Here is a 26,272-nt window from a genome sequence, read left to right as displayed (position 1 = left end):
AACACCTAAGAATATGAAGGTAGTAATGAGGAACCTGTGGACCTTCAGATATTGCTGGACTCCAATTCCTGTCAGCTCCAGCCAGCATGTCCAATGGTCAGGTATAATGGGATCTGTTTTCCAACAACACAACATCAGAGAGCCAAATGTTCCCTATTCTGGTAGTAAAGCAATTTTTTTTTTGGGGGGGGGGAATGTGGTTAGGCATTGATACATCTAGGGTATTTCCCTGGGGATAAGCTGAGATAAAATAATGTACCATAGAATAATCACTGATTGCTGGTCTCTCATTGACCCTATATCCAACAGAGACACCTAGGGAAAAACAGAGAAAGAAAGAATCACCACTGAAATGTATCTGGCTTTACTAAGGTTGCCTGGGAAAGCACTTCATTATGGAAGCACAATGGATCCCCTATAGATCACTAAGAACCTGTAGCCCCAAACTATCCTTATATATATAAAAAAGGCAAGTTATTTATCTAACATTCACAAGAACCTAAGAATTTTCAGATTGGCTGCTTTGCTTAACTTCCCTATACACCATTTCCTCATACTAGCCACTATAGAAACAATATGTGAGCATATTGGAATGAATTACAAAAAAGGAAAAGCTATGTTACCAAAGTGACTGTAGCTGTCAAAAAGCAAGTACCTAGTGCTTGCTTCCCTCATTGCTATGGTAATATGTGGAAACTGATCACATGTAGATGCCCTGATCATGTTGATCATTTCCACACCAGAACAAACCCTCTCAATTTGTCCGCTTACAATGTCGTGGGAAAGAAAGATGCAGTCAGGGTGTTTCACATGTTCCAAGCTTCACAGATTACTGATGTGGTGTGGTAATCTAATCTTACCAAGCAGGTCTTTTGGTGGGTTTTCAAGTTATTTAAGATCAGGGTGTAAGGATAAATTCCTATGCACTCTTAATTGGAAACATATTTCCATTGAAATCAATAGAACATTAAAAAAGAAAGAAAACTGAGTAAGATTGCATACTCACACATATTTATGTGGCCCCTTTTCTTAGAAATTTGAGTGATTCATATTCTCAAAAATATTTTATTCTTATTTCCCTATGAATGGGGCATTAAGACAGAGATATATCAATGAAATGATTCTGCAAATGATAACATGCATTCTGAGTCTTAGATTTTGCAAAGCTACCATATATAACAAGTTAATGCATGCCATTAATGAATATAGAATGAATGTGGAATTAAAAATTCAACATGCAATCTAAGAAGAATGCTGCTATAACTCTGGTTTAGTGATTAGAAATGGACTCACAGGGAAGAATTATATCAGTTGTATTGGAATCAGGTTTAGGAATAGCTTAGGAAATGCTTTATAGCCTACTTACATTTTTTTATTTTAATAAGTTTGTCACAAACAATGTTAAATTTCATTAAATCATGCTAAAGCTGCAATCCCTTACCTGTCAATAAATCCCACTAAATTCAGTGGGACTTGCCTCTAGCAAGGCATGTAGAGCATTGCATTATAAGCTTGCAATCCTATGAATACTTTCTTGGGTGTAAGTGACATTGAATTCAGCAGGACTTAGCGGTTCATAAGGTTTCCTTTCTTACACGTATTCCCCAACCCTTCCTGCAAGGCATACAGTGCAGATAACATATAATTCCTGCATGTTTTCCTGTCTGGACAGCTTTCAGAAGCCAGCCCTCCAAAATCGACATTTACAGCTCAAACTTATTGCTTGAATGTTTGTTTAAACCTAAACACCAGGTTGGGACCTGGGAAGGGGAAGGGGGCTTTAATCCTTTGTGCCTTGCTGCAGTCTGGATCTGAAGGCCCCTAGCCCCAATACACCTGTTACAATATTTGCATTGGAAGAAAAGCTTGCACTTACACCAATGCAATCCCAATTAGAAATGAAACTTTTCTTTCAGTGTTAATAGCAGGCACTGGAGGCTTGCTCTGAATCAGTAACATAATGCGGCTGGGTGGGTCGGGAAGGAAAATGATCCTGCATTTGTTTAAAAAAGTATTACCATGATTAATAATTGAATTAATGACATGTGGTCCAGTTTGTGCCTAAGTCCTATCTATTTGCTAGTTTACGGGGAGCCAAGTGTGATGCCCTCTAGTTGTTGTTATACTCTGACTCCCAACATCTCTGGCCACTGTTCATGTTGACTTGTGATGGGAGTTGGAGTCAAACATGGGGAGGGCGCCACATACCCCTGTACTAATTATAACCCTATTGAAAATGCAACAATCTAACTGCGTATTCGATTCCAATATTATTTTATGAACTTTGCTTTAAAACAGCTAACATTTTGCAACAAGTGGAAACAGAAACCAATGACTGATGTTGGATTGCTTTTCAACTAAATTTAACAATAAGGTTGTAAAAAATGAAAATGCTCTTGTTGGTCAGAATGGTTGGATACCAGTGAAAAGTATGAATAGCTAAAAGTAGGGTTGCTGTATTTCAAGAGCTAAAAATCAAAAAGTTGTTGAGCTTTTTTAGGGCAATTGCCCAATAGCACTGACCCCGAGCCTCACACACCAGAGTCCAAGCCTGAAACAGCCCAGGTTCCCCAAGCTAGAACCAGAGCCAGAGCTTGAGCCCAAGTCACCCGAGCCCAAACCAGAACTGCCTACAAACAATTTTTATTTTAAGAAAACCAAAATCCAGGACATTTGCTTTAAAACATAAAATTCCCGCCAGATGGGCATGTAGGACCCCAAAAAGAGGACATGCCTGGGAATTCCTGGACGTATGGCAACCCTACCTAAAAGGGAAGAGGTTCCTTTAACATGTGGAATTGCCAAAGCTGTAATGAGGTTATAAACAACAACAACAACAACAACAACATTGCTTGGATCAGAATCATAGGACAACTGAGCAGATGATTCCTGTTGGTGTGGCCTGTTCAGCAGAAATGCAACTGGCATGCTCAAACAGAAGGTAATGTTACCAAATTTGGGCTTAGAAATGAGCTAGAATAATTCCTGTTTGGAGAATGGAAAATCAGCTGTTTCAATGGTTTAGTGTTGGGTGTTTTGCAGTTTATTCCACTTTGTCTTCTACGCTTCCTCTCCTCACTCTTGATTCGGCTTTAGGGATCATTACATACTGAATCTCATTGGCTATGCATCATTTTGATGAAGATAAAATAAAGCTTCCTTTTGTTACTTTGATGAGTTGTAGATTGTTTAAAAGGTACTCAGCAGCACCAAGGTGACTGACCACCATTGTGGAAACCGTGAACACAGGGAAAAGGAAGGGAGGGAGGGAGGGAGGAAGGAAGGAAGGAAGGAAGGAAGGAAGGAAGGAAGGAAGGAAGGGGAGAGGGGGGGGATTTTGAAAATCTGCCCAGCAAAACCGAGTATTTTTCCCCTCAAAGATGTTCAGCTCTGCCATATTTGAGATGGATTCTCCTAGTAAGATATTTCCAAAGTACGATGAGAAGTTGGAAGAGAGAGAGTAAAAGAAATATAGAAAGTTAACATCATTAACTTCCAAACAACTCCTATGCTAGAACTGCTGTGCTGGAAATTGATGAACTCAGGAAACCAGATTTGGAAGATGAGAATTAACTTTGAATTGCAAATTTATATTGTAAGGGACTGCCTGTTTGTAGGACAAAAATGCAATCTTAAATTATAAATTATTTATAGATTAAATACTCATAAATCAACTCACAATATAAAGTCTTCACTATTGCTCTCACATACAAGCATATTAATTTGGACATTTAATATTACTGACAGCAGGGTTTTATTCCAGGGTCTGGGTTGTAAATGAGATCATATTTCAAATATCCATGTTAGAGACAAAATATGTCAAGGCATTCTAAAAGTAATCTCACTATCAGAATATGTTGGTTAACTGTTCAAAGGTATTTACCACCCAGAATGTTCACAGACTACAATTTATACAAAACAACTCACATGTTGTTGCATTTGTGAACTAAGTGCCACAGGTAAATATGCAATTCTTTGTAAAATTATAGTTCATACCATTTCAAAGTTTGCTCAGAATGGTATCTCTCAAGTAGGTATATTGCATTTTGTGACATGCATATAAATCAACATACAACTTCTATTCATGATAGAAGTTTGATAGCATGTGCCCGTAACAATATATAAACTTTCCAGTTGCACCAAGTCAAAGCCAATCATGACTAGCATTCTGTTTCCAAAGCCACATGGAAGCCAAAAAGCAGGACAGGAAGGATATATCCATCACCTGTCATTTGTCTCCAGCACCTGATACCTGTATTCAGAAATACATTGCAACTGAATGTGTTAGTCTATTTACAGATGACTGCTATGAAGAGTCCATGGTAGAATAATTGCCACTTTTAAAGGCATTCCAGGCTCACCCCAACCAGGATAAAAAATGGGTTTGAGCAGTATCCTTCTTCCTTCAAACTGGTTTCACAACCAACTTTCTTCTACCCCTGACATGGGTGCACCAAAAGTGAGGAAGTGATTATGAGGAATAATTTTGCTACTGAAATGAAGAGACTTCTGGCAGCAGACCTTTTTCTTCATCCAAACACAGAGAAGTCTGCAACATACAGTTAGCCCCTCGAGGGAATACTCCCTCCAGGAAATTTAGGGTTACTTCCTGAGATGGCCTATAACACGTGTGGGGGAACTTTTTTCTCCATATGTTTTAGAACTATCAATCCCATCAAGGATGATGGGAGTTATGGTTCAGCAACATTTGGAAGTCCAAAATTCCCCCATTCCTGGGCTACAGCCATTTGTAGACTTATAACCCATAAACCTGTCCAATCCTTTAAAAAAAACCTAATCTAAACTGATAGATTTTATATGCTTATTAGGTGTTGTGCGGAAAGCAAAATTTAGCATCATGAGAAAGGGTGTGTGTGTGTGTGTTACTGGGATCCCATTCTCATCATCTTGTGACTAATTTTAAAAATGTCTATTTTGACTTCTTTGTTCCTTTCCCCTCCTCTGAATTAAAACATCCAAGCACTTTAGCCTTTCTTCATAGGGAATGTGTTCAAATCACTTAGCTTCCCTTGTGTACTTCACTGCAAAGGTACCCAAAAGTATTGTGTGCCTTAAGAAATTTGTGGGTTGCACATCTTTTCTATTTATATTTTTGTTCATTGGAAAAATGAAATGAAATCCAAATGCTAGAAAAAAATATTATGGGCTATATGTAAGAATTCTCAAGTGCAATCCTACCCGCCATCACCATGCTGATGTCTGAGAAGGTTAGAACAACATGTAGGTTGAGGTTGTGGTGTGTGTGGCAGGGGTAAGAGTGGTGCTGGTGGGGTCCTATATGCATATGCCCTGCAGAAATATGCTGCTGTTGTGGCATAGGAAAAAGCAATAATTAATTGTGTCTCCCTTCTGCCTGGCTATAGCTGACAGGCCTGAGATAGAGTGGTGGTTATGGCACTCTGTTCTTCCCTGTCAACACTTAAGACTGCTCTCCTAGTGACTTGCTTATTTCTGACAATTTCATTTTAACACCAATAAAAGGAAACGGTGGTCTAAAAAAAGTGTTGCACCAAGTTCTACCCGCCCCCCCGCCCCCGGTATCTCCATGAATGGCATTAATTTGAGGCTGGTTTCACAATAAATCTCTTCCAAAAAACATCAATTTAATCAGTTTATGCCATCATACTAGTTCTAACCGTAATATTCAGGCTGCAAGCCTAAACTTACTTTATTATGGAATAATTCTCTATGAAGACAATGGGAATTTCTTCTGAATAAAATTGCACAGAATGGCACTGACTCTGAGAAGAGTGAAACAGTTAACAGTGGAAACCTGTAACATTGGGTTCATTGGGGCTGACTTATAGTTTAGGACTACATGCTTACTTTTGCATGACACAGCAATGAACAAAACATGGATAGTGTAATTGGCACTGCACTCTTGCAAAACTGTAGGAAGATTTGAGCAGTGTGACTTCTGCTTGAAAATTAATTTTGTTGAACCCTGATGGAATTTGAGATAATGCGAAAGTAGCACAACAGTGTTTTAAATAGATGTTTGATCAAGTTTCTGACATAACTGAAGTTTGTGCCAACTAGATTCAACAACAGGATGTGATACCTTTGAATAACTGAAAGACTATGTTAAACAAAATAATTTGAATTGGTCAGATTACACTTACACTACGCAGATGGTGCCCTAGCTATGATTATTTTTTAAAAAAAACAAAACAAAACAAAAAAACAACCAAAAGCACCAAAACAAAACATGGCTATGTTACCATATTACTGGATTGTCTACCAGTGTTTCCCAAACTTGGGTCTCCGGCTGGTTTTGGACTACAGTTCCCACCATCCCTGACCACTGGTTCTGCTAGTTAATGCTGATGGGAGTTGTAGTCCCAAAACAGCTGGAGACCCCAGTTTGGGAAAGCCTGGTGTGGACTAAAAAGTATTTTTGTTTATGTACCACTAAATAATGAAAAAGTGCTCAAAGGTAAGGACACAAATCTTGCATTTGTCTACACATGTGCACGAGACCCAGCACTGAAATTAGGGAAAATTGGAAGTGTTGCATATTACTGAGGGTTTTGAACATCTTTCACAGGTGGTGAAAATAGTGGAGAAAAAAGACTTGCTGTTTCATTGTAGCATTGCTTTGCTGAGAGCAAGCAAGCTGTTTGATAGATTCTGAAAACTGAAACTGCAGGCACTACTGTTTTTGAACAGAAAGTGAAAAGTAGCTGATGTGTGTAGATTTCTGAACAAGAAGCATGGGCTCTGTAATTGCTTATTGTTGAACTGAATGTATTACTGACCAGTTTCTCCAACAAAAATAAGGATTTTTTCTTAGTTTTTTGTTGTGGTGATGGGGTAGCTCCAGTCTTCAAGCAGCAGAAATAATTACTACATGCACCTTGCTTTTATTCTGGTATTTCCTGTCATAAACAGACAACATACCAGCAAAATTAAATTTTATTGTACTCTTGGCCAAGATTCACAAATACATTAGCATAGTTCTATCCAATGGTCGAGCAACACATGAGGAGAAATTGTGTAGGAAGTGCATACGTTGGCCCCACTCCATTTGTGTGGCCTCAAGTTTGACGTTTTGTTGGGGTTTATAAGGGTGGGCAAATTAATGAGGGGTTCCGGAGCACATGAAGGCTTCTATGTGCATTCAGCTGAACGCGGGTAGCCCCCTTCATGTTCCGTATGTGAAAGGGACTTGGGGTGGGTGGGCAGAACGTATACATGCGAGACCTCCCTTCCTCTTCACAAATTCATTTCGAATGCCTGAAGGGGCCATGTTTGTTTCAGTGAACAACGCTGCAATTGTGATTGACACATAAATCGTGGAGCTGTAAATTTGTCATTAATTCATTGGCTTGCTTTCTTAGCTTCCATTTGGAAACCCATTTGAAATAAACATTTCATTTAATTTCTCACAGGAGCTTGAATGTTATCGGCTTGAAATGCAGCTTCAGCCTCTGAAACAAAGCACACTTTAGCCCTAACCCTGAAATACAATGAATTGTGATTGTAGGTAAGCAACTGACGATCATAGCTTACTCTGAAAATTAATATCCATAGAATGACCCAGGTGACCTCATAGGTGACCCAGGTCTACAATGTATTGTCTGTTTTGGTGATGCATGTATTTCAGTAATGGGGCTTAGAATTACTAGATAAGAAGTGCAACCCCCCCCCCCTCAAAATCATGGTCATGATAGAATTCTCTTTCTTTTCTTTATAATCAGTGTTTTAACCATGCAAACTGATTCAAAGGCACTCTATTTCTGCTTCCTTAATACTGCAGAGAGAATTTGTTTGATTGGGAGAGGCAGGGAAACAATGATAGGTTGAGATGGATAATAGCTAATAATGTTCCAAGGAGGATGCTAGTACTGATATCACCTGCACTCCTATGAAGTGATTATCTGCTACAACAGTGTGTGCATGAACCAGCTGAGTCGTATTTCATTTATTTGTTGCACATCATTAATTATGAACAATTTAAAGGTTTCCCAACATCAGGATTGCTAATGTCTTTTTCTTGGCAGATTCTCAAGCATGAGAAACATGCAATTAGATGTGTTAAATTCTATATTATTGATACTTATAAAAGAGCAGCTGAATAATTTATTTCACTGATAATGAAAGGTTTTCGTATTTCTGCCTATGCCATGAATGATTTTGTAGGAACATACCAAGGTTGCAAGCCTAGATAGTCTCTGATGTGTATGTGAGACTTTTGCAAATGTTCACTGCAGCCAATCACTAGGCTGAAAAGGTAAGTAATTTTAAAGAGAAATACAGCTTGCCCATTAAGCTAGGTGGCTAGCTGCTGAAAACATTAAGTACACTTCTGATGACATTCCACATGTATTTCCATGGCTGCCAATAGCCAAGATGCTGTTCAAAAGTTGTGCAGAAATTCTTTATAGCTATACCTCTTTATGTACACTTAAAACACTTAAAACACATCTTAGCAAAGAACGAAAATCACAGTTGCACTCCCAGCCACAATAGTCAGCAGCATTCAGATCTATGACAATAACTGAGCCAACAAAATGCTTTCTGAAAGACCCAGGCTTAGGCTTGATGGTTTAAAAGTTCAGTGTCAAGGTTTGGAAGAGTCAAGTTTGTGAACCCTGAGGATGTTGGCTGAACTTTTGTCCTTCTGGCTTACTAGAACAGTCTGATCAAACTTGGCTAATTGGATTACAGAAATTATCAATGCCTATTTGGCGAAAGGTAAGATCCTAATGGCAATAAAGGAAGTTGTGGTGAGACCCTGCTTACTGAATAATTCTCAGCCAGTTTTAAACATTTCAGATTTTGACATAATGGTGTGGTATCTTAATCCAGTTTATCCTGAATGATATTACCTGAACCCATTTCACAAACTGGCAGACCTAGTTTTGTCATCAGAAGTGTCTTAGTCACCCTACTGGACAACCTGCACCAGCAGATGGGATTAGGGTTGTGATGGCTGGTGATGCCTGAACCTGACAGAACTGCTTTGGGACCAAAAAGGTTATGTAGGCAGAGCCAAAGAGGTCTAGATTTCTCCCTACCCTCCTCCCTTGCACAGGAATAGTGGATACTGAAGATGAACAGATAAGGTCAACAGTAAAATTTAGAATTTAATCTGCTATCCTACGCGCATTTACTTGGGAATAAGTCCCACTGAACTCATCAGGACTTACTTCTGAGCAGGTATGTATGTAGGATTGTACTGTCAGTGACATAACTTAGAGGTAAACAGAAAATGCATGTATATAAAAAAGTAAACCATCAACATAATTTTACCTCCTTTCCTGCAATTAGAAATATAGTCTCATTCATATGTGCTGCAACAAATAAAAGTTACTTGTGGAAGTTTAAGGACTATCAGATAAGCTTAACACAAAACTCCCACATTGTCCCAACATGCCCAGATAGCTAGTTATATATCTCTTAAATTCTATGTCTGATAGTGCATACATGTCAGAAATAGAATTTAATCTCAATCTTGCACACTTTCATTTTAACTCAATAATACTTAATTTTGAATAGACATGTAGATGCTGGCCTGCATTGCTTTTTCTTCTGCCACTGATGGTGCGGGGAACTGGGGCAGCGAGGAGGCCATTTCATCTGCCTGCCTACCCTGCTCCTAGGTGTCCAATCAGCTTTGCCCCAGCAGACATAATAAATAGGTCTGGATGAAGGGGGGGTGCAATTCTATTGCTTCCCCAGAAACTCTCAGTAATTTTCCAACCATTACCCTTCTGGACCACCAAGCAGAAATGGGATGAGATGAATACACTATACTCTTTCCTAGGAATTAGTTCACAGATAGAGTGCTGCAAAAGTACTGGGACAGATATTCCTGTTGCCATGTCCACCACTTTTGCACCCATTTTGGCTGGTTCCAGAGATATTGGAACTGGCCCTATAGCCTTACCCCAATGCAATACAATTAAATTTATGGAAATGGTAGGCCAGACTTGCATACCAGGCTCATAAGATCACTGCCCCCCATTCCCTACCTTGAACCAATACTCTTGATGTATCCCGTTATTTAAAAAGTGAACGGGCCTTACTTAATCAATCCTCCTTTACAGATTACTTAAACAAGTTGTGTTCACAGAGAAAGCTATTTTTAACATTGATACATTTAGTACGCTCAGATGTGAACCAGACATTTTCCTGTATAATTTAGGATTTGATATGACTATGTAAAATGTCTACCCAGATATGTTTTTTAAAGATAGCAGTTGTTTGTATTTGATGTAGTTTCATTAGATGTTGCTGAAATTATTTTGCTTTGATGATAGTAGACTATGTTTAATCAAACTTATTGCTGAAGTTGCAATGTATGTATTCTGGCATATGCTTTATGAAACCCTTTCATGTAGTTGGCTACTTTGTGGCAAGTATTTTACAACTGAGGAAGTTTAGAAAAATTATCTCTTTCAAAGGAAAAAATAGGTATACATATCCCTTCCTTTGAGAATCTCTCACTCTTTCAGTTGAGAGGAACCATGTCACCTTTTGCTTGTATTCCAGCCTTGTTGATTCTGGTAATTAGGATTTAATAATGGTTTCTCAGCTCTGCATCATTAATTATTACAGTAGATTTATAATGCTAACTTGCACTCTGTAATGTTTTTATAATGTTTTAATGCTACTGATCTTTATTATTGATAACGTTGTTAATCTTCTTTTCTGTAATGCTTAAGTTGTACTAAGTAAAGGGAATATATAACCTATGTGCCTAAAGATTTGTCCTTGAATCTGAAAATTTCTGTGCGCTGATAAGAAGGGGGACTAACCTCCCCCTTTAATGTGGCAATTGTTGCAGAGGGAACTGAGGTGAAAAGCTAAACTGTCAGACTCTGTGTCTGCTACATAGAAATCAGGCTTAGATTTCCCCTCTGAACAGAGCAAAATTGTCACGCAGCTACTCTACACATTGGCATGTTTTGCTTGAAGGGTTCTGCAAGGTCTCATGCTATGGTGTTCGATATGGACATGAAGCTCCTGGATGAGGTCATCCATAGACCTGGGTTGATTATAGTCATCTGATTTTAGGAAGGTAGTGCAAGTCTTCACCCAGAGTTTTAGGGCAGAGACAGATAAACAAACAAGCATTATTTATTTTATTAAACCAATACCCCCACCATTCCTCGAAGTTCAAGGTGATGTATATGCTTCCCCAAAGCCTGTCGAATACACTTAGGATAGTTCTCACAATGGAGGCAAGTACGTCCTACTTAATTCGTTCAATTTGATCTATCATCATTCATAACCTATGCCACTTACAAATTCTTATTTCTCCCCAAGTCTTTCTTTCAGTCCCTTTCTTAACACTGCATTTTTGGAGTCACTATCTTTCCATTATCCCTGCCATCACACAATTTCTTATTTCTTCCTCTGAATACATAATGGGACATAGGCACTAAATCCTCTCCCTTTCTTATCTCATTCTTCTCTATGGTTTTAATAATTTAACCAGAACCAATGATTACACTACCATTTATTATTATAATCATCATTACTATTTAAATGCAGGATAAATACTAAGAATCGCAACAGTAGCGAGCCAGTATTTTCCTATAGTATGAATAAAGTTGAGCAACTGAATTAAATAAAATCAGAATTAAGACTATACTACTTTAGAATTAAGACTATACTACTATAAAACAACAGACAACACGGATTAAATTTGCTACTAGAACATGTATTCATTGGTCTCCAGAAAGTGCTTGAAGCAATATTACTGTAACACAAAATATTCACAGTTCCTGTTCTAATAAAGCAACAAGAGTATTCATCACACTAACTTCACTGGCAATGGCAGAAACTATGTTAAGGACACATTCCAAATCATTTAGTGAAGGGCATTTTGTGGCATGTGGAAAAACATAGTTTAAGGAACAGTACCATAAATCTAGCATGAATCTAGCTCAGATTGTTTAAAATATCTGAATAAACTATACACTGAAGCCAGTGTGGTGTATGAAAAATGAAATTCCAGGCATGACTTTTGTTTTGAATTTTATCCTGAGTGTTACTGAATGCAGCATTTCTTCCTCAGAACAAATAGGAAAACAAAATATATATCTGTACAGTTGTGTTTGAAAACTATCGAGCTGAAACCAATTTTCATGTGACAGCCGCAGTGCAGATACTTGGCAATATGATGGTGCTGAATGTTAATCATAGATACAGTCTAGAAACAATTGCCAGCTACTTCACTTATCATCAGAATTAACAGCACAACCATAATTGTCTTATGTGCTGCATGTTTCCTGCTGAAATAGTAGTCTAGAGAATAAAATAAATTATATCAATGAAAAAAGGCAGAAGCTAGCTTAAGACTGTAACATCTTTCTTCATATACAACAGTGTCCAAAAGAGAAATGAATTTAAATATACATATAGTGTATATCACCTTACACTAGACTAAAAATAGAAACAGTTCAAACAGTTTCAAAACAAGTCAGAATCTAGCCATTGGTTATGAAGCTGCCTTGTTTAGCTATTAACTGAATGAATGAATGATTTATTATAGTAACAGACCAATATAATTAGGTACACAAATAAAACATACAGCTAGTTAAAATCATTTAAAATAAGATATCCCAAATAAGATGGAATCCTACAATACTTGACTATCCTCTTTCTTTCTTGGATGATACTTTTTGTTTTGCCAGTTTAATTTTCTTGGACTGATTCATATCACCAGCAAATTGCAGAGAGATTACTGCTTGGTTGTTATCACAAGAAAGAATTGCCTTGCTGCATCATAGCAGTGTCCTCTAGAATCTAGTCCAGCATTCTATCTCCATTTAGATGGTGGAAGCTTAAAAGTAGGGCATGAAAAAGGCAGCCAGCCCCCAATTTGATTGTCAGTCATGTACTCCAACAAATACTGGCTCTTAATACAGAGCACAATAATTTCAACATGCTTCATTTTAAATGCTTTAGATTTAAGGTTTTTTACCAAAATCCTCAAAATCAATATAACATTTTTAGATGAAAAAGTGTTTGATTGTTATTCAAAGAATTACACAGGGTTGGAGGCAAAGAATCATGAGTTGGAAGGAAAGGAAAACAGCTGCTCATGCTGTCTTGCACATGCTTGTGAAATATTTCTTACAGTGCTAAAATAGTTCTCTTGGTTTCCTGCTTGCACAAATAGAAAAACATCTTTGGTTTTAGTTTCATTTTTTTTTACACAATGTTCCAGCTTGGGATATAAAATAAAAGCAAAAAACTCCTTTTGTATGCCAAAAAAAGTGCTTTGGATCCAACTCACTTTATTTTTATTTTATTTAACAAATTTTATATGAAGCTTGATTGTAGGGAAACCTCTAAGTGGTTGACAAAAAATATTAAAATTATCAATAAAGATCTAAATATCCTAAATATTATTCTATGATGTACAGAATGAAAAGTAAATAAATTGCTTATGAGCTTAATAAATGTCAGTACTGAAGACTATGAATTAAAAATAAGATTGAGCATTAAAGACCATAGAATAAGAAAATAATCATTACTTGCTCAAGCTAAAATAGCTTTGATCTTACAAAACAAATTTATTTTAGTCTAGGACTATAACTATTTATTCATTTTACTTTATTCTAGGACTATAACTTCTCATAAAATCCCCCAATGTGTAAACAGGCATGCTAATATAAGAAACATATTCTTCTTTATAAACAAGCACAGTCTATCAGCCCATACTGTGAAAGATACATTATACATATAGACCTCAGTCCAAAGAGATGCATGCTGAGCTCTGTATGTCCTCCACAATTTTTGAATCATTTTGTCCTGACAGCAGCACCCTGAGCTGCTTGGGAAGCCTTGGCCAATTCAACAATCCCCCAGTGTAACCTAAGGAACAGCTGTTGGGGGGTGGGGGTAGAAGTGAGAAAATCCTATGAGCAGAAGCAAGCTCTATTTGCCCCTCAAGGGCTACTTGGATTGCAACAACAAACGTTATGTACGGGTATCTTAAAATAGATTTTTTTTAATGTATTTCATTTACCAAATTAAAAATAATATTATTTATACAACAGCATTAGATATCCATGATTATGGGTGTATATATGCAAATGAACAAAGAAAACCTTAACCCACCATATCTTTTTCTCCAGTTTGCAAGCTGCCGCTCGTGAAAAGTATGGTGTAGATGGTAGAATGATACTGTACCTGATTAGCTCTGGAGGTGGTCATGGGATCAGATGGAGAGGACTTGGTGGTAGTTGGGGATGATGGCAATGTCTGGGAACAAAGCAGTTCAGGAGCAAATCAACCTCAACAAGCCTTAGACTGAACAGTTAAAAAAAATTAAACAAATGTAATGTAATTGAAAATTAAAGAGAAAAAGCCTGAGACCTAAATTTTTCTTTCTCATTGGAACTTAATGGAATTTAATGCCAATTAAGCAAATAACTAATGCATGTAAGTATGCATGCATATGCATGTAAAACAAATTAATGGCTTAAAATTAAGATGGTAAACTCACAAAATAAAAAAATATGCTGACCATATGAATAATATTTTCTTTCCCATACTTGATTCTAAGGGAAAGCAAAAACCAGTAGAAGCAAATACAAATTCCAACAAGTTCAATGAGCAGATGTTGGAGTTTATATCTGATATAATATTCTCCCTCTCATTGCATCTTCATTTTTGTCTTATAAAGTTGACTCCATGTATATTTAGTGATCCATATAATACAAGAAATACTGCCAAATGGTTGGATCCAGAACTTCATCCACAGGATGCTCCGCTAGAGACAGGGTGTGATTTTCACTTATTTCCCCCTCCGCAGCTCCTGATGCACCCTGAAATATTGTTCTGTAGGGCTGAAGACGTGGGGCCAGCAAAGGAGGTGGTGCTGGGGGTTGTAAAAAGAAAGGGAGAACTGGTGAAAATCACCTTGCTCTCTTTCTCCTGTGGGAAACTCCACTAGATCTTCATCCCTTATGTGAATGGAACAGCAAGTCTGGATGCAACCCAAAGTTCATAAAGCAAAAGATTTCTACAGTATTTATTGTTTTTTCTTTAAAGCAAGTCATGCCATGGATAACATAACAATTATAAACATTGCAACTGAACTGCACCAATATACTTATCATTTATGTTATAAATACTAAACTAAGACAAATTGTTTAGTAGCATTAGTTGATGTTTAAAACAAGTATTTATTCTGTGTTAATATTTTTCTTAAAACATACAGTATAATTTTAACACGCTAAAGAATAAGCATTGATTTGAAATATATGCACAGACTCCAATATGATTTGATCACAATGCACAGGTTTTAAGTTCTATTGAGGCAGCCATCCTTCAATTCAAGATTGAATGGTTGGGGTTTTTTCTTTGTGAAAAATATGATCAACAGAATTAGGACTATTCTAACGTATCTGAAACGGTGGCAACAATAATGTAAGGAAAAAAGAAATCTAAATATTTTACAGTAAGTAATTTATAAAATGTATCAATATATGTCTAAAGCTATCTCTAGGAATGGTTAATCCAAACAGTAAATGTTACAGTTCCTGAGATGGCCACCATGCAGAAATATTTTTTGGCGAGGACCTATGTAACAGCTGTAAAGTGTAAAGCAGCTCTGAGACATCAGTAATGTAATCATGCTTCTGCTTAAATTTCAGTTAATTAAAAACAAAACAAATACCTATGAATTTCCTTAGAAAAAAAGAATTAATGCAGCAACGCTTTCTAACTGGCTTGAATGGCTGTCTGAAACCAACCAAAGGATGCATGATAATGTTTCTGTCTAATTGTTAAATATTTTGTAGCCTAGTTTATAAGATGAGAAGACAGATAACAGAGGGCACATTAAATTGAAATCTACACCCCATCATGGAATGCTACCCATGAATTGGAATAATAGTTGGAGGCAATCCAATGGATCATCTTCCTCTTTAGAAGAACATACTATACTTAGGTCCTCTTCCTTTGAAAACCTGTAAAGGAAATTCAACAGCTTCTAAAAATAGCTTAGTTAATTTCTTAACTGCTATTATAGTCATGAATGCTTTGCTAATTTTCTCCCTTCATATGGTTTTAAAACTATTCATTCTATAGACAGAACAACGAACTGATTCTGCATTGAAGGAGGAACAAACTGAGGAGTATTCAGCTAGTTGTTCCAGTATATAAATTAGGTAATAGCCAGGGTTTTTTGTCAGCCAGAACTCACCGGAACTCAATTCTGACACCTCTCAGGTGGGTGCCATTGCCATTATAAGAGAACAAGGGAGGCATTCATGATGAGCACCTCTGGCACCTCTTTTTCTAGAAAAATAGCACAGGTAATAGCATATAGTAAGACCAGGGCTTGATACCTACATATTTTCCAGAAGCACTGCTGCTTGTGCCACATCTTATATTCATGTATTTGATTTCATTGCACACCAACTTACAATAGACCTTCCAGCTACTGTTTCTTGTGCTTTCATTATTAGAGGATATAATCTAGATAGAAAGCCTTAAGTTCAAACACTTCAAACCTCTTCTCTTTTCGCCTTGATACTTAATCAAACTAAGGAAACTAGATGGCTCTGTCATGAATGCTATTAATTACTCCACTTTCATGTAGGTACTTATAAAACGATTGTATTACACTAACTTCACAGGGACAGATATGCCAAGGAACCTATAATTCCTTTGGTCACTTTTTGATTTATCTTAAGTGTTAGATTTTTCTTATAGAAAATATCATTGTCACAACGATCTTGAGAAAAAAATCTGTATATAATAGTTCCTTTCTATAATAGGTAGTAATTTTAGCTATTCATGGCCGTAATTGTTGAAAGAGAGGAAAACAAGTGTTCTTGCAAGATTACTGTTCTCCAGGGAATGCAGTCTCCAGCAAGACGAAACAAGAGCTGCAGTACCTATCAAAAGTCTTTATCCACAATTTATGAGAAGAGGTAGAAGAAGGCTATAGCCATGGATGCGCAAAATTCAAACTCTGAACGCTAATGGTCAAAGATGTGCAATATTTTAATAAACATTCACGTGTACTTTAGATACCTTGTATCTAAAGTATGTGTATTTTAGATACCTTATTGTCACAAATACATACGGAAACTATGACAATGTCATGGAAACTATGACAATGTCAGAGTAACCCTATATAAAATGATTTCATTGATGGCTATGTTATATTAAAAAGCAAGAACACCAATTGAAAATATAAATGCTGCTTGTTGAAGAACTACACATAGTAGTATGAATAAAATTTCAGTTGGTGATACTTCTACTGGTGAAAGAGTTAGCAAATCAAAAGCTTGCACTGAACAGCAAGAATTAGCCTTAAAAAACACTAGCCACATATATATTTAGCATGTCAACATTCTCAATACCGACTAGCTTGAGTAGGTTCCTTTTCTGCAGTTGCTGACATATTTTCACAAAATAATAAAGCAAGAACATTTAAAAAATCATTTGTAAATGTAGTCAGAAAAATTGCCATATATTCCCTCTATTTTTGTCTGTCATTAAAAATATGTACAACCTCTTTCATCATCAAAATGAAATGAAATCTTAATGATAGCAGAGCAGACACAACAACACTTGAGTAAAGCATATATCATGGATATATCAAGCTTGGATACATCAAGAAATACTTATCAAAATAATTGGGATAAATAATTAATACAAAACATCCAAGGTGTATTGAAGTGGATTCGGCAACATATTCCTCAACAATGCATACAAATTTAGAAGGAAGTTTTTATGAACTAATATTCCATTGCACCAGCACAGCTGAGATGTTTATATATTGACACAGCGATTATTTGTTGGAGATGTGGATCATGGAATGCAGATATGCTTCACATTTTTTGGTCATGTTTTAAAAGAATGTTAGTTTATAATTAATGAAATTAAACTCTTAAGAGGTTATGAGCTACTGGCAAAACTATTAGTAATATCACATGTTAAGGAACTGGTGATTAACGGTTGCTCACACAGCAATTTTGGAAAGTTGTTTTTTTGCCTGCCATCTGTTCGCAATGAATTAGAACACCCAATATATCTTAACCCAATTTTGTGTGATGGATCTTGAGATTGAAGAGCACAGTCTGGTCTATGTTTCAATACCATCAAATGCTGCTTTGAATCAAGTTGTCAGACCGAACCTCTCAAAACTGCACTGATTTGGACACCTCTGAAGGTATCGTAACTGTCATGCCAACACAGGAGAAATCCTCTTCAGAGGTGGATGTGTTATTCCCGAAAGCACACATTATAGAGGAGCATGCTGTGTCAACAAACAGTGAAACAGAGCAGAGGTATCCAGGGTCTTCGGGGATCACGACACCCCACTCTTCTCCATAAGACACAGACGGCACCTGCACAGAGCCCAGGGGAGTGGCAATGCCTAAAGGTGCAGTCTCCTCATGAGCAGGTGAGATTCCTCAGACAATCCAAATGGGCTGCAGCTGTGTTCTGAATGGGGCTCTTAAGGGCTCATTGTTAAAAGCCTTCAGTTCCTGATAAGAATACTGGATCAATACCCTTGTATAAGTCTTCTGATATGCCTTAGCTAGCAAATGGGATCAAACCTAGGACTGCTTCCAGACCTGACCTCTTGTGTTGTCTGTATGCTTTGTCCTTGGACTGTGATTATATTTTTCTTTTTGGATTGCCCCTGTGAATGGACTTGGCACTACTGAATTTGGTGTCAGCTGAAGCAGGAGAATCATCAAATTTTGCATGATGGTTCCTGAGATTGAGAACCATCTGTCTGGCAATAGCATCCAGCTATAGCCAACCAAGATCATGGAGTGAAACTTTAAAACTGACTGATTTTAACCAAATTTGGCAGGATTGTATATTATTGTTTATCCAGCAACATTAGAATTTTTTTTTAAAAAAATAAGGAACTAAAAATATATATTTTGCATTTATAAATCTCAGAATTTTGGTGTTTCTTAGAAATCCTGAGCAATGCGTGGTACTCTGTCTATAGTACAATGGAGGAAAATATTTATTCCTATGCTAGAAGACAGGATAGTAAGATTGTGGGAATTAGCTCGTAAGGTAAATTTGATTAATATTGTGAGGGAAGGTAGGCAACTTGACAATTAAAATAGAATAGGCTTATTGCATACTAGAATAATTAGATAAAATTATTCAGCCATATAGATCATTGGAAATAATTTAGAAGATGACAAGGATATGTTTATATATTTTTGTAATACAATTTGTATATAATAGAGTTCTGCACTGGATGCAGTTAAATTAAGAAATGACCCAGATTTACAAATCAGGGAATCTGTGCACAGCCCTAATACAGCTCAAAGACTAGCAGGTGGGGCTGGCCCGGGAGGGGGAATTATCTGTGGCAGCCCCTAAATTATGAAAGACATGCATCTTTGCACTGGCTTTTGATACTTGAGGTGAATAAAGTGACTCACCCTATTTCTGTGATTGTAAGTTGTTTTAAATATTGTGTTTCAATGTTGTAACCCACCCTGGGATCTTAAGGAGAAGGGCAGGTTATTGTTAATACTAGTAATACTAATACTAATAAATTAATGACAATGTTTCAACAAACTATAGATTAAACCAGGCTTCCTCAACCTCAGTCCTCTGGATGTTTTGGGACTACAACTCCCATGATCCCTAGCTAGCAGGACCAGTGGTCTGGGATGATGGGAACTGTAGTCTCAAAGCATCTGGAGGGCCGAGGTTGAGGAAGCCTAGATTAAACAAACACTTCCCCTCTCACCTTTTGGTTAATCTGTAATTTGTTGAGACACTGTTCTTATACAAAAAGTGTAATATTTGTTCTATTTCATTTTTTAAAAATCTAAAAAAATACTGTGAATGTTAAATAACTGTTTATGATATAATGAAAATATCAGAGATGGTGGAAGAAGAAAACAGTGTAACTGCTCTTTAAAATGACATGAATCAATAAACCTGAAAACATATGTACACTCTTTCTGAAGGATAAATTCAAAGATAAAAATGATCTTTTTTAAAAAATGATCAAATTGCATCCTCATACACAATCAGCTAATCTCAAGAAGTTCCTATACCCAAAGAATAGACTCAAAACTATGTGTGACTCAAAGAAAGCCAGCAGATTGAGATTAAAATAACATGAAAACGTCATACTGTTGATGAAAGACCCCCTCTCTCATCTATATGTTGCATTTTATATCATATAATAATATAATAGACTTCTTAACCATGATACATTTTAAATGAAAGAAAGCTGTTACTGCAATATACATTTATGACATTACAAAGTGTAAAATATGCATTTTGCAATAAATGCTTGTCTATCCCTACTTGGCAACAAATTTTTAACAGGTCTCTATTTTTGTTTTTTAATTTTCTGAATTGGTATACCACCCATCATCCGTAGATCTCAGGGTAGTTCACAACATAATACAAGATAAAAACACTTATATGTAAGCTGAGACATAGGAAAACTGTTGCCAATACTTAATAAATTTAGGAAAGAAAAACATGTGTATATAACACAGAGACACACGCAACCTACCTAAAAAAACAAGACATTAGCAGTTCATCAAATCTTTGAACTGATGCCTGCTGCAGCTCCAGCTGTTGCCTCACTGAAGAGTCTTCAACACACCCTAAAACAAACTAATGTCGACTGATGGGTTCAATTCACATTTACATTCCAAACCCTAGAAAACCTGATGATCACAAAGCTGTACAAATGTATTGATCCCAGTAGAGAGCACTGAATCTGATTCCTTCCAAATATTTGGGGAAATGGATCTGCAAGGATGAATGCCAGCAAGAACTATATCTATAGTTGGTAAAAACATCCAAAAGATAGTATATTTCTAAGAAAATGAAGTAGATGCTGGATGTATTATGGAGACAGTCATAAAGATGTTGAGTGGCAGTATGTTGCCTTAAAAGAATTACGTTTCAAGGGAAACAAGCTTGGCAGATCATCAAATCCCATAGCTTGGAGCCTGCTCTTCATTTCAATAGAGGGCATAGGCTCATCTTGACAAATAAGCCCTGTTGCCATTAGCTCTTAGCTTTTGCTTGCTGGGCAGCTAGAAGCATACAAAATGGAAGGGTGGTGCCACACTAGGTGTTTTGTGTGGAATTGCCATGCTTTTTACGGAGCTTTCACATAAGGCCATCAACCAACCATGATGTATTGGTGATCGTATTATAGCACACATTTAGTATAATCTTTGTGGTGGGAGCCATTGTATTACTCAAGTTTTTAATCAATGTTTTGTTAGTGCTAAAATGCTTTTTCAGCTACATTAAAAAGAAACACCTTTCCAATCATCACCATATTAGCAAGGTGGTTGAGAAAGTGCTTAGAAGGATTGTAAAAAGATCTCTTTTAAAAATGCATTCTAACAGTATAACACTCTTCAGCAAACTAGTATTTAATTTTTTAAAAAGCCGTGAGCTTCTGTCTGGGAACCTGCATATTTGTGCTAAGCCAATATTTTGGTTTAGTGGTACATGTAAACTGAGCCAGTGTTTCATGCTCTGAACTGAAGAGAGGCTGCTTCTCACTTGACAGATCATGTTGGCTGGAGTGAAAGAAACCTGTTAATGACCAAAACATGTTCTTGTGACATCTAATCATCATTGCTTTGTAAGAAGATCTTACTTAGAACGAAGCTATCATTCATGTGTGGGAGTGTAAGGTAAAGGTACCCCTGCCCGTACGGGCCAGTCTTGACAGACTCTAGGGTTGTGCGCCCATCTCACTTAAGAGGCCGGGGGCCAGCGCTGTCCGGAGACACTTCCGGGTCACGTGGCCAGCGTGACAAAGCTGCATCTGGCGAGCCAGCGCAGCACACGGAAACGCCGTTTACCTTCCCGCCAGTAAGCGGTCCCTATTTATCTACTTGCACCTGGGGGGTGCTTTCGAACTGCTAGGTTGGCAGGCGCTGGGACAGAGCAACGGGAGCGCACCCCGCCGCGGGGATTCGAACCGCCGACCTTTCGATCGGCAAGCCCTAGGCGCTGAGGCTTTTACCCACAGCGGGAGTGTACGTAGTCACTAAAAAAAGATTTATTTTCTTCAAATTCATAAATGAGTGCTTGCTGCTTCTGCTTAATTTTTTTTTTTTTGTTGTTGTTGTTATATGAATGGAAATTCTGTTTTATCTGTATGATGTGCTGTACTTCATAAATATCATAGTTTTAGGCATATTAAAGAAAGCTGGAAGCAATTCAGTAAGTTTGAATTACTATATACAGAGAAAAAACCTTTTTAAAAATTAGTCTTTTGCATTAGGCAAATGGTTGCATTTAAAAATTATTAGACTTCTCGTAATGAGATGTACAAAGTGATTAGAAATCATAAGATTAATTCACTTTAAAGAATTTCCATTTATTAGCACTGAAGTATTCATACTATCAGTGCAGCTTTCCAGTAATTATTAGCTGCCTTCAAGCAAGGCTACAGTAAAGAACTTATCAGCATTTTCTATGATCTCATTTTTGAAGCTACAAAAACTTGGTAGCAGAATATTCTTTGCTAAATATTCTCGCTGAACTATTTTTTCCCCTTTTGTTTTTCTCCAGACTTTAGTTCTTGCTGCAAAAGAAAAGGGTTTGTATATTCAGAAAGGTTTTTCTTTGAAGGTGACTCTGAAACTACAACTAATCCAGAATGTGACAGCTAAATTGGTGACTGGGAGTGGCCTCTGGGACCATATAACACTGGTCATAAAGGATCTACACTGGCTCCTACTATGTTTCTGAACACAAGTGTTGGCGCTGACCTTTAAAGAGCTAAATGATCTCGGCCCAGTATACCCGAAGGAGTGTCTCCACCTCCATTGTTTGGCCCGGACACTGAGGTCCAGCTCCGAGTGTCTTCTGGCGGTTCCCTCACTGTGAGAAGTGAAGTTACAGGGAACCAGGTAGAGGGCCTTCTTGACAGTGATGCCCACCCTGTGGAATGCCCTCCCATCAGATGTCAAGGAGATAAATAACTATGCAACTTTTAAATGACATCTGTAGGCAGCCCTGCATAGGAAAGATTTTAATGTTTGATGGTTTTATTATGCTTTTATATTTGTTGGAAACTGCCAAGAGTGGCTGGGGCAACCCAGTCAGATGGGCAGGGTACAAATAATAAATTTATTGTTGTTATTATTATTTTCCCACCTACAATATAATATTGATAGTAAAACACAGTATTTTAAAATTAGGAACCAGATACTATTTCAAAAACCACTTGAGTATGTAAGCCAGGGGTCACTAACCTCTGCCTCTTCAGATGATGTTAGACTGAAACTCAGCCAGCATGGCCAGTTGTCAGGGATGGCAGGAGTTGCCATACTGGTTAGTCATCCCTTACTTAAGAGCTGGAAACTTTATGTCACCCCCTCTTGTCTCACAGCTACAGGTACACTGTACCTTACTTCCAACAAGAGAACTTGTGATAACTGATCAGTGGCTGTAGTTTACTGAGCTTTCTAACAGACCATCTTTCGGGGGTGATTTCAGATGGTGACTAACAATATGTCTGAATCTACCTCAAGTAAATCTCAAAATGGAAAACTAAAAGAGCAGTAGTCAAATAATACATTATTCATGCCCTGGGGAACTAATACATATTTGGTACATAATATTACAATTACTTGTGGTAGTTTATGCTGGGCTACTGTAACTTCTTCCATGCCTTATGATAACTTTCTATAATGCACATAGCTGTTAAAATATATTGTAATTAACAAAAAATACAGGGCACTTTTTATCACCTCACAAAACAGCCATTTTAGCTAGCATAAGTTACAGACAATCTATGAGCTGTAAACATCTTTACTGTCCTTTTTCTGGTAGTGATGAATGTCTGATCAAATACGGTGTGTGAAGTTAGTTCACAATCCAGACTCATGATTATTAAAGGTACCCCTGCCCATACGGGCCAGTCTTGACAGACTCTAGGGTTGTGCGCTCATCTCACTCTAGAGGCCGGGAGCCAGCGCTGTCCGCAGACACTTCCGGGTCACGTGGCCAGCGTGACGAAGCTGCTCTGGCGAACTGGCACCAGAGCAGCACACGGAAACGCTGTTTACCTTCCCGCTATAAAGCGGTACCTATTTATCTACTTGCACTTAAGGGTGCTTTCGAACTGCTAGGTGGGCAGGAGCTGGGACCGAACGACGGGAGCTCACCCCGCCGCGGGGATTCGAACCGCTGACCATGCGATCGGCAAGTCCTAGGCACTGAGGTTTTACCCACAGCGCCACCCGCGTCCCTCATGAATTATTAAACTGCTTAAATTCTTAAACTGTGATAACTCCTCTCCAACTATCACTTTTCTATCACTTTTCCAACATACTATTCTAGGCAGTTGGAACAAAGCAGAGGACTTTGTCAGATTCAGGATTTAGTTCAGCTGAGACTGCTTTCATACTAGTTCTTAAAAGCTTGGAATGGGGTGGGCTAAGATTCATGCCCTGTGTCCTTCCAGGCCTGAAAAGTCATTTAGAGATTTTGACTGATGCCTGACATGGAACTTTCAGTAGGATTCTATCTCCCCAAAGCCTTGCATGCTCTGCCCCTATGCCTGCGATACTATTGAAAGAAATGAAAGCATCCACTGTTCCTTCCACAGGAAAACCTAGAGGCTAAATGAAATGGAATCGAGATATTTTGGATCTCCAGGCATGAATGTAATCACTACATTCCAGGCAGAGAATAGTACCATGATGCTTTTAGATAAATGGGCAATTTTCAGAAGTGTTTTAAATTCTTCTGCACTGGTTTTGAGATAGTGAATCTGAACTATTACATTTGCAAATGTGTATTTACTGCTTTTTCTCTACTCTGAAACTAATATATATAGTTAGTGTTGAATTTCTAAGGCTGCTTTCATATTTTAATCATTTGCACTACAGTAAAAACTGTTAAGGCAAAAAGGTCTGTCTTGAGATATTATACTCCCTATATCAGCTCAGAAACAAGAGTCCCAATTTCTATCTTATAAATATCATGATTGTAAAACAAACCTGGAATGTTAAGTAAATTTGCTAATGGCTTTTGAACTATTGAAAATGATAAGCAGCTACAGGGGCGGGGGAGATAATGAAATGCTGCCTAACAGACATTAGGGCAATCCCCTCCTGAACCACACACAAACATGAAGTTACCTCTTACACAAGGTTGCTGCTATCTTATGTCAAGGAATTATGACATGATGTCTTTCAAATATTCTTGTTATGCTATTCTTAATAATAGGAGAAGTGCAAGCACGCCTTCCTTGGGTGGCTGCGAAAAATCTGGAAAATTAAGAGCCCTGTAGAATCAGTCCAAATGTCTGTCTAATCTATCATCCTGTTTCCCACAGTGTCCAGATGCCCCTGAGAAGCCTGTAAGAAGGACATGAGGACAATGGTCTACTTCCATTACTGCTTCTCAGCAACTGATATTCAGAGGCATCCTTCCTCTAATCTGGAAATTGGCATATAACCATCACGACTGACAACCTTATCGTTCATGGATTGTCAAATCTGCTTTTAAAACCACCTAAACTGGTGTTCATCACATCTTGTGATAGCGGCTTCCATAAGTTAAAAATGTGGTACGTGAGGAACGTTTTGTAGTTCCAACTTCGTAGGTTCTAGTATTATGAAAGAGGAAGAAAAACATAAATTGACCCACTTCCTACACACCGTGAATAATTTTTCTAAATTTAAACACCCACAAATATTATAACTTTTGCAATCTATAGAACACACAGGCCAAATTCAGATTTCAAACTCTTAATTCCAATCTCTTTTGTGAAGAGAAATTGTTATAAAGAAGGGCAGCTGATATTGCATCCCTCCATAATTAACACAAATAACAGTTACAAATCTGATGATGATCATGTGTAGCTATTTTTCTTCATAGTCTGAAATGTTAGAGATTATTGCACAAAATAAGGATACTAGCAGTCATTTATATTTAATTTTTTATTTTTAAAAGAACATTTATAAACCGTCAACTCATTTAAAAAAAGCCATGGTGGTGTACAATAAAATTATTAAAACATCAGGAAATGCAGAACAAATAACCAACACTGAATTAAATTAATTTTCTAAAAATGTTTGGCGAAACAAAAACATTTTCAGCCAGTGATGAAATATCAAAATTGTAGGTGCCGATCTGATTTCAGTATGAACAAAGTTCCAAAGTATTGATGCCACTACATTAAAAGCTCATGTAAAATCTAAACAAATGTTAGATAACCGGGTGACAATTAGGAGGGCTTCTTCAGATGCTTGTAGTGCAGTCCTTCAGTCTTTTAGGGCTT

At 37.4% G+C, this 26,272-nt stretch overlaps 1 protein-coding gene across 6 annotated transcripts in view; it reads right to left on the bottom strand.

The window, feature by feature from the left end:
- NOVA1 (NOVA alternative splicing regulator 1) overlaps positions 1-26,272 on the bottom strand; it is a 147,345-nt gene that overhangs the window by 9,939 nt on the left and 111,134 nt on the right. For 5 of the 6 annotated variants that reach the window (XM_028721617.2, XM_028721614.2, XM_077926336.1 and 2 more), the window contains one exon: positions 14,173-14,244. The exons of the other annotated variant lie outside the window; for it this stretch is intronic. In XM_028721617.2, coding sequence (XP_028577450.1) covers positions 14,173-14,244 — 72 coding nt within the window. The remainder of the gene's footprint in view (positions 1-14,172; positions 14,245-26,272) is intronic. 6 annotated transcript variants of the gene reach the window in all.

The sequence above is a fragment of the Podarcis muralis genome, chromosome 1, assembly GCF_964188315.1.
Source record: "Podarcis muralis chromosome 1, rPodMur119.hap1.1, whole genome shotgun sequence".
Classification (NCBI taxonomy): Eukaryota; Metazoa; Chordata; class Lepidosauria; order Squamata; family Lacertidae; genus Podarcis; species Podarcis muralis.
This window is presented reverse-complemented; position numbering and strand designations above follow the sequence as displayed.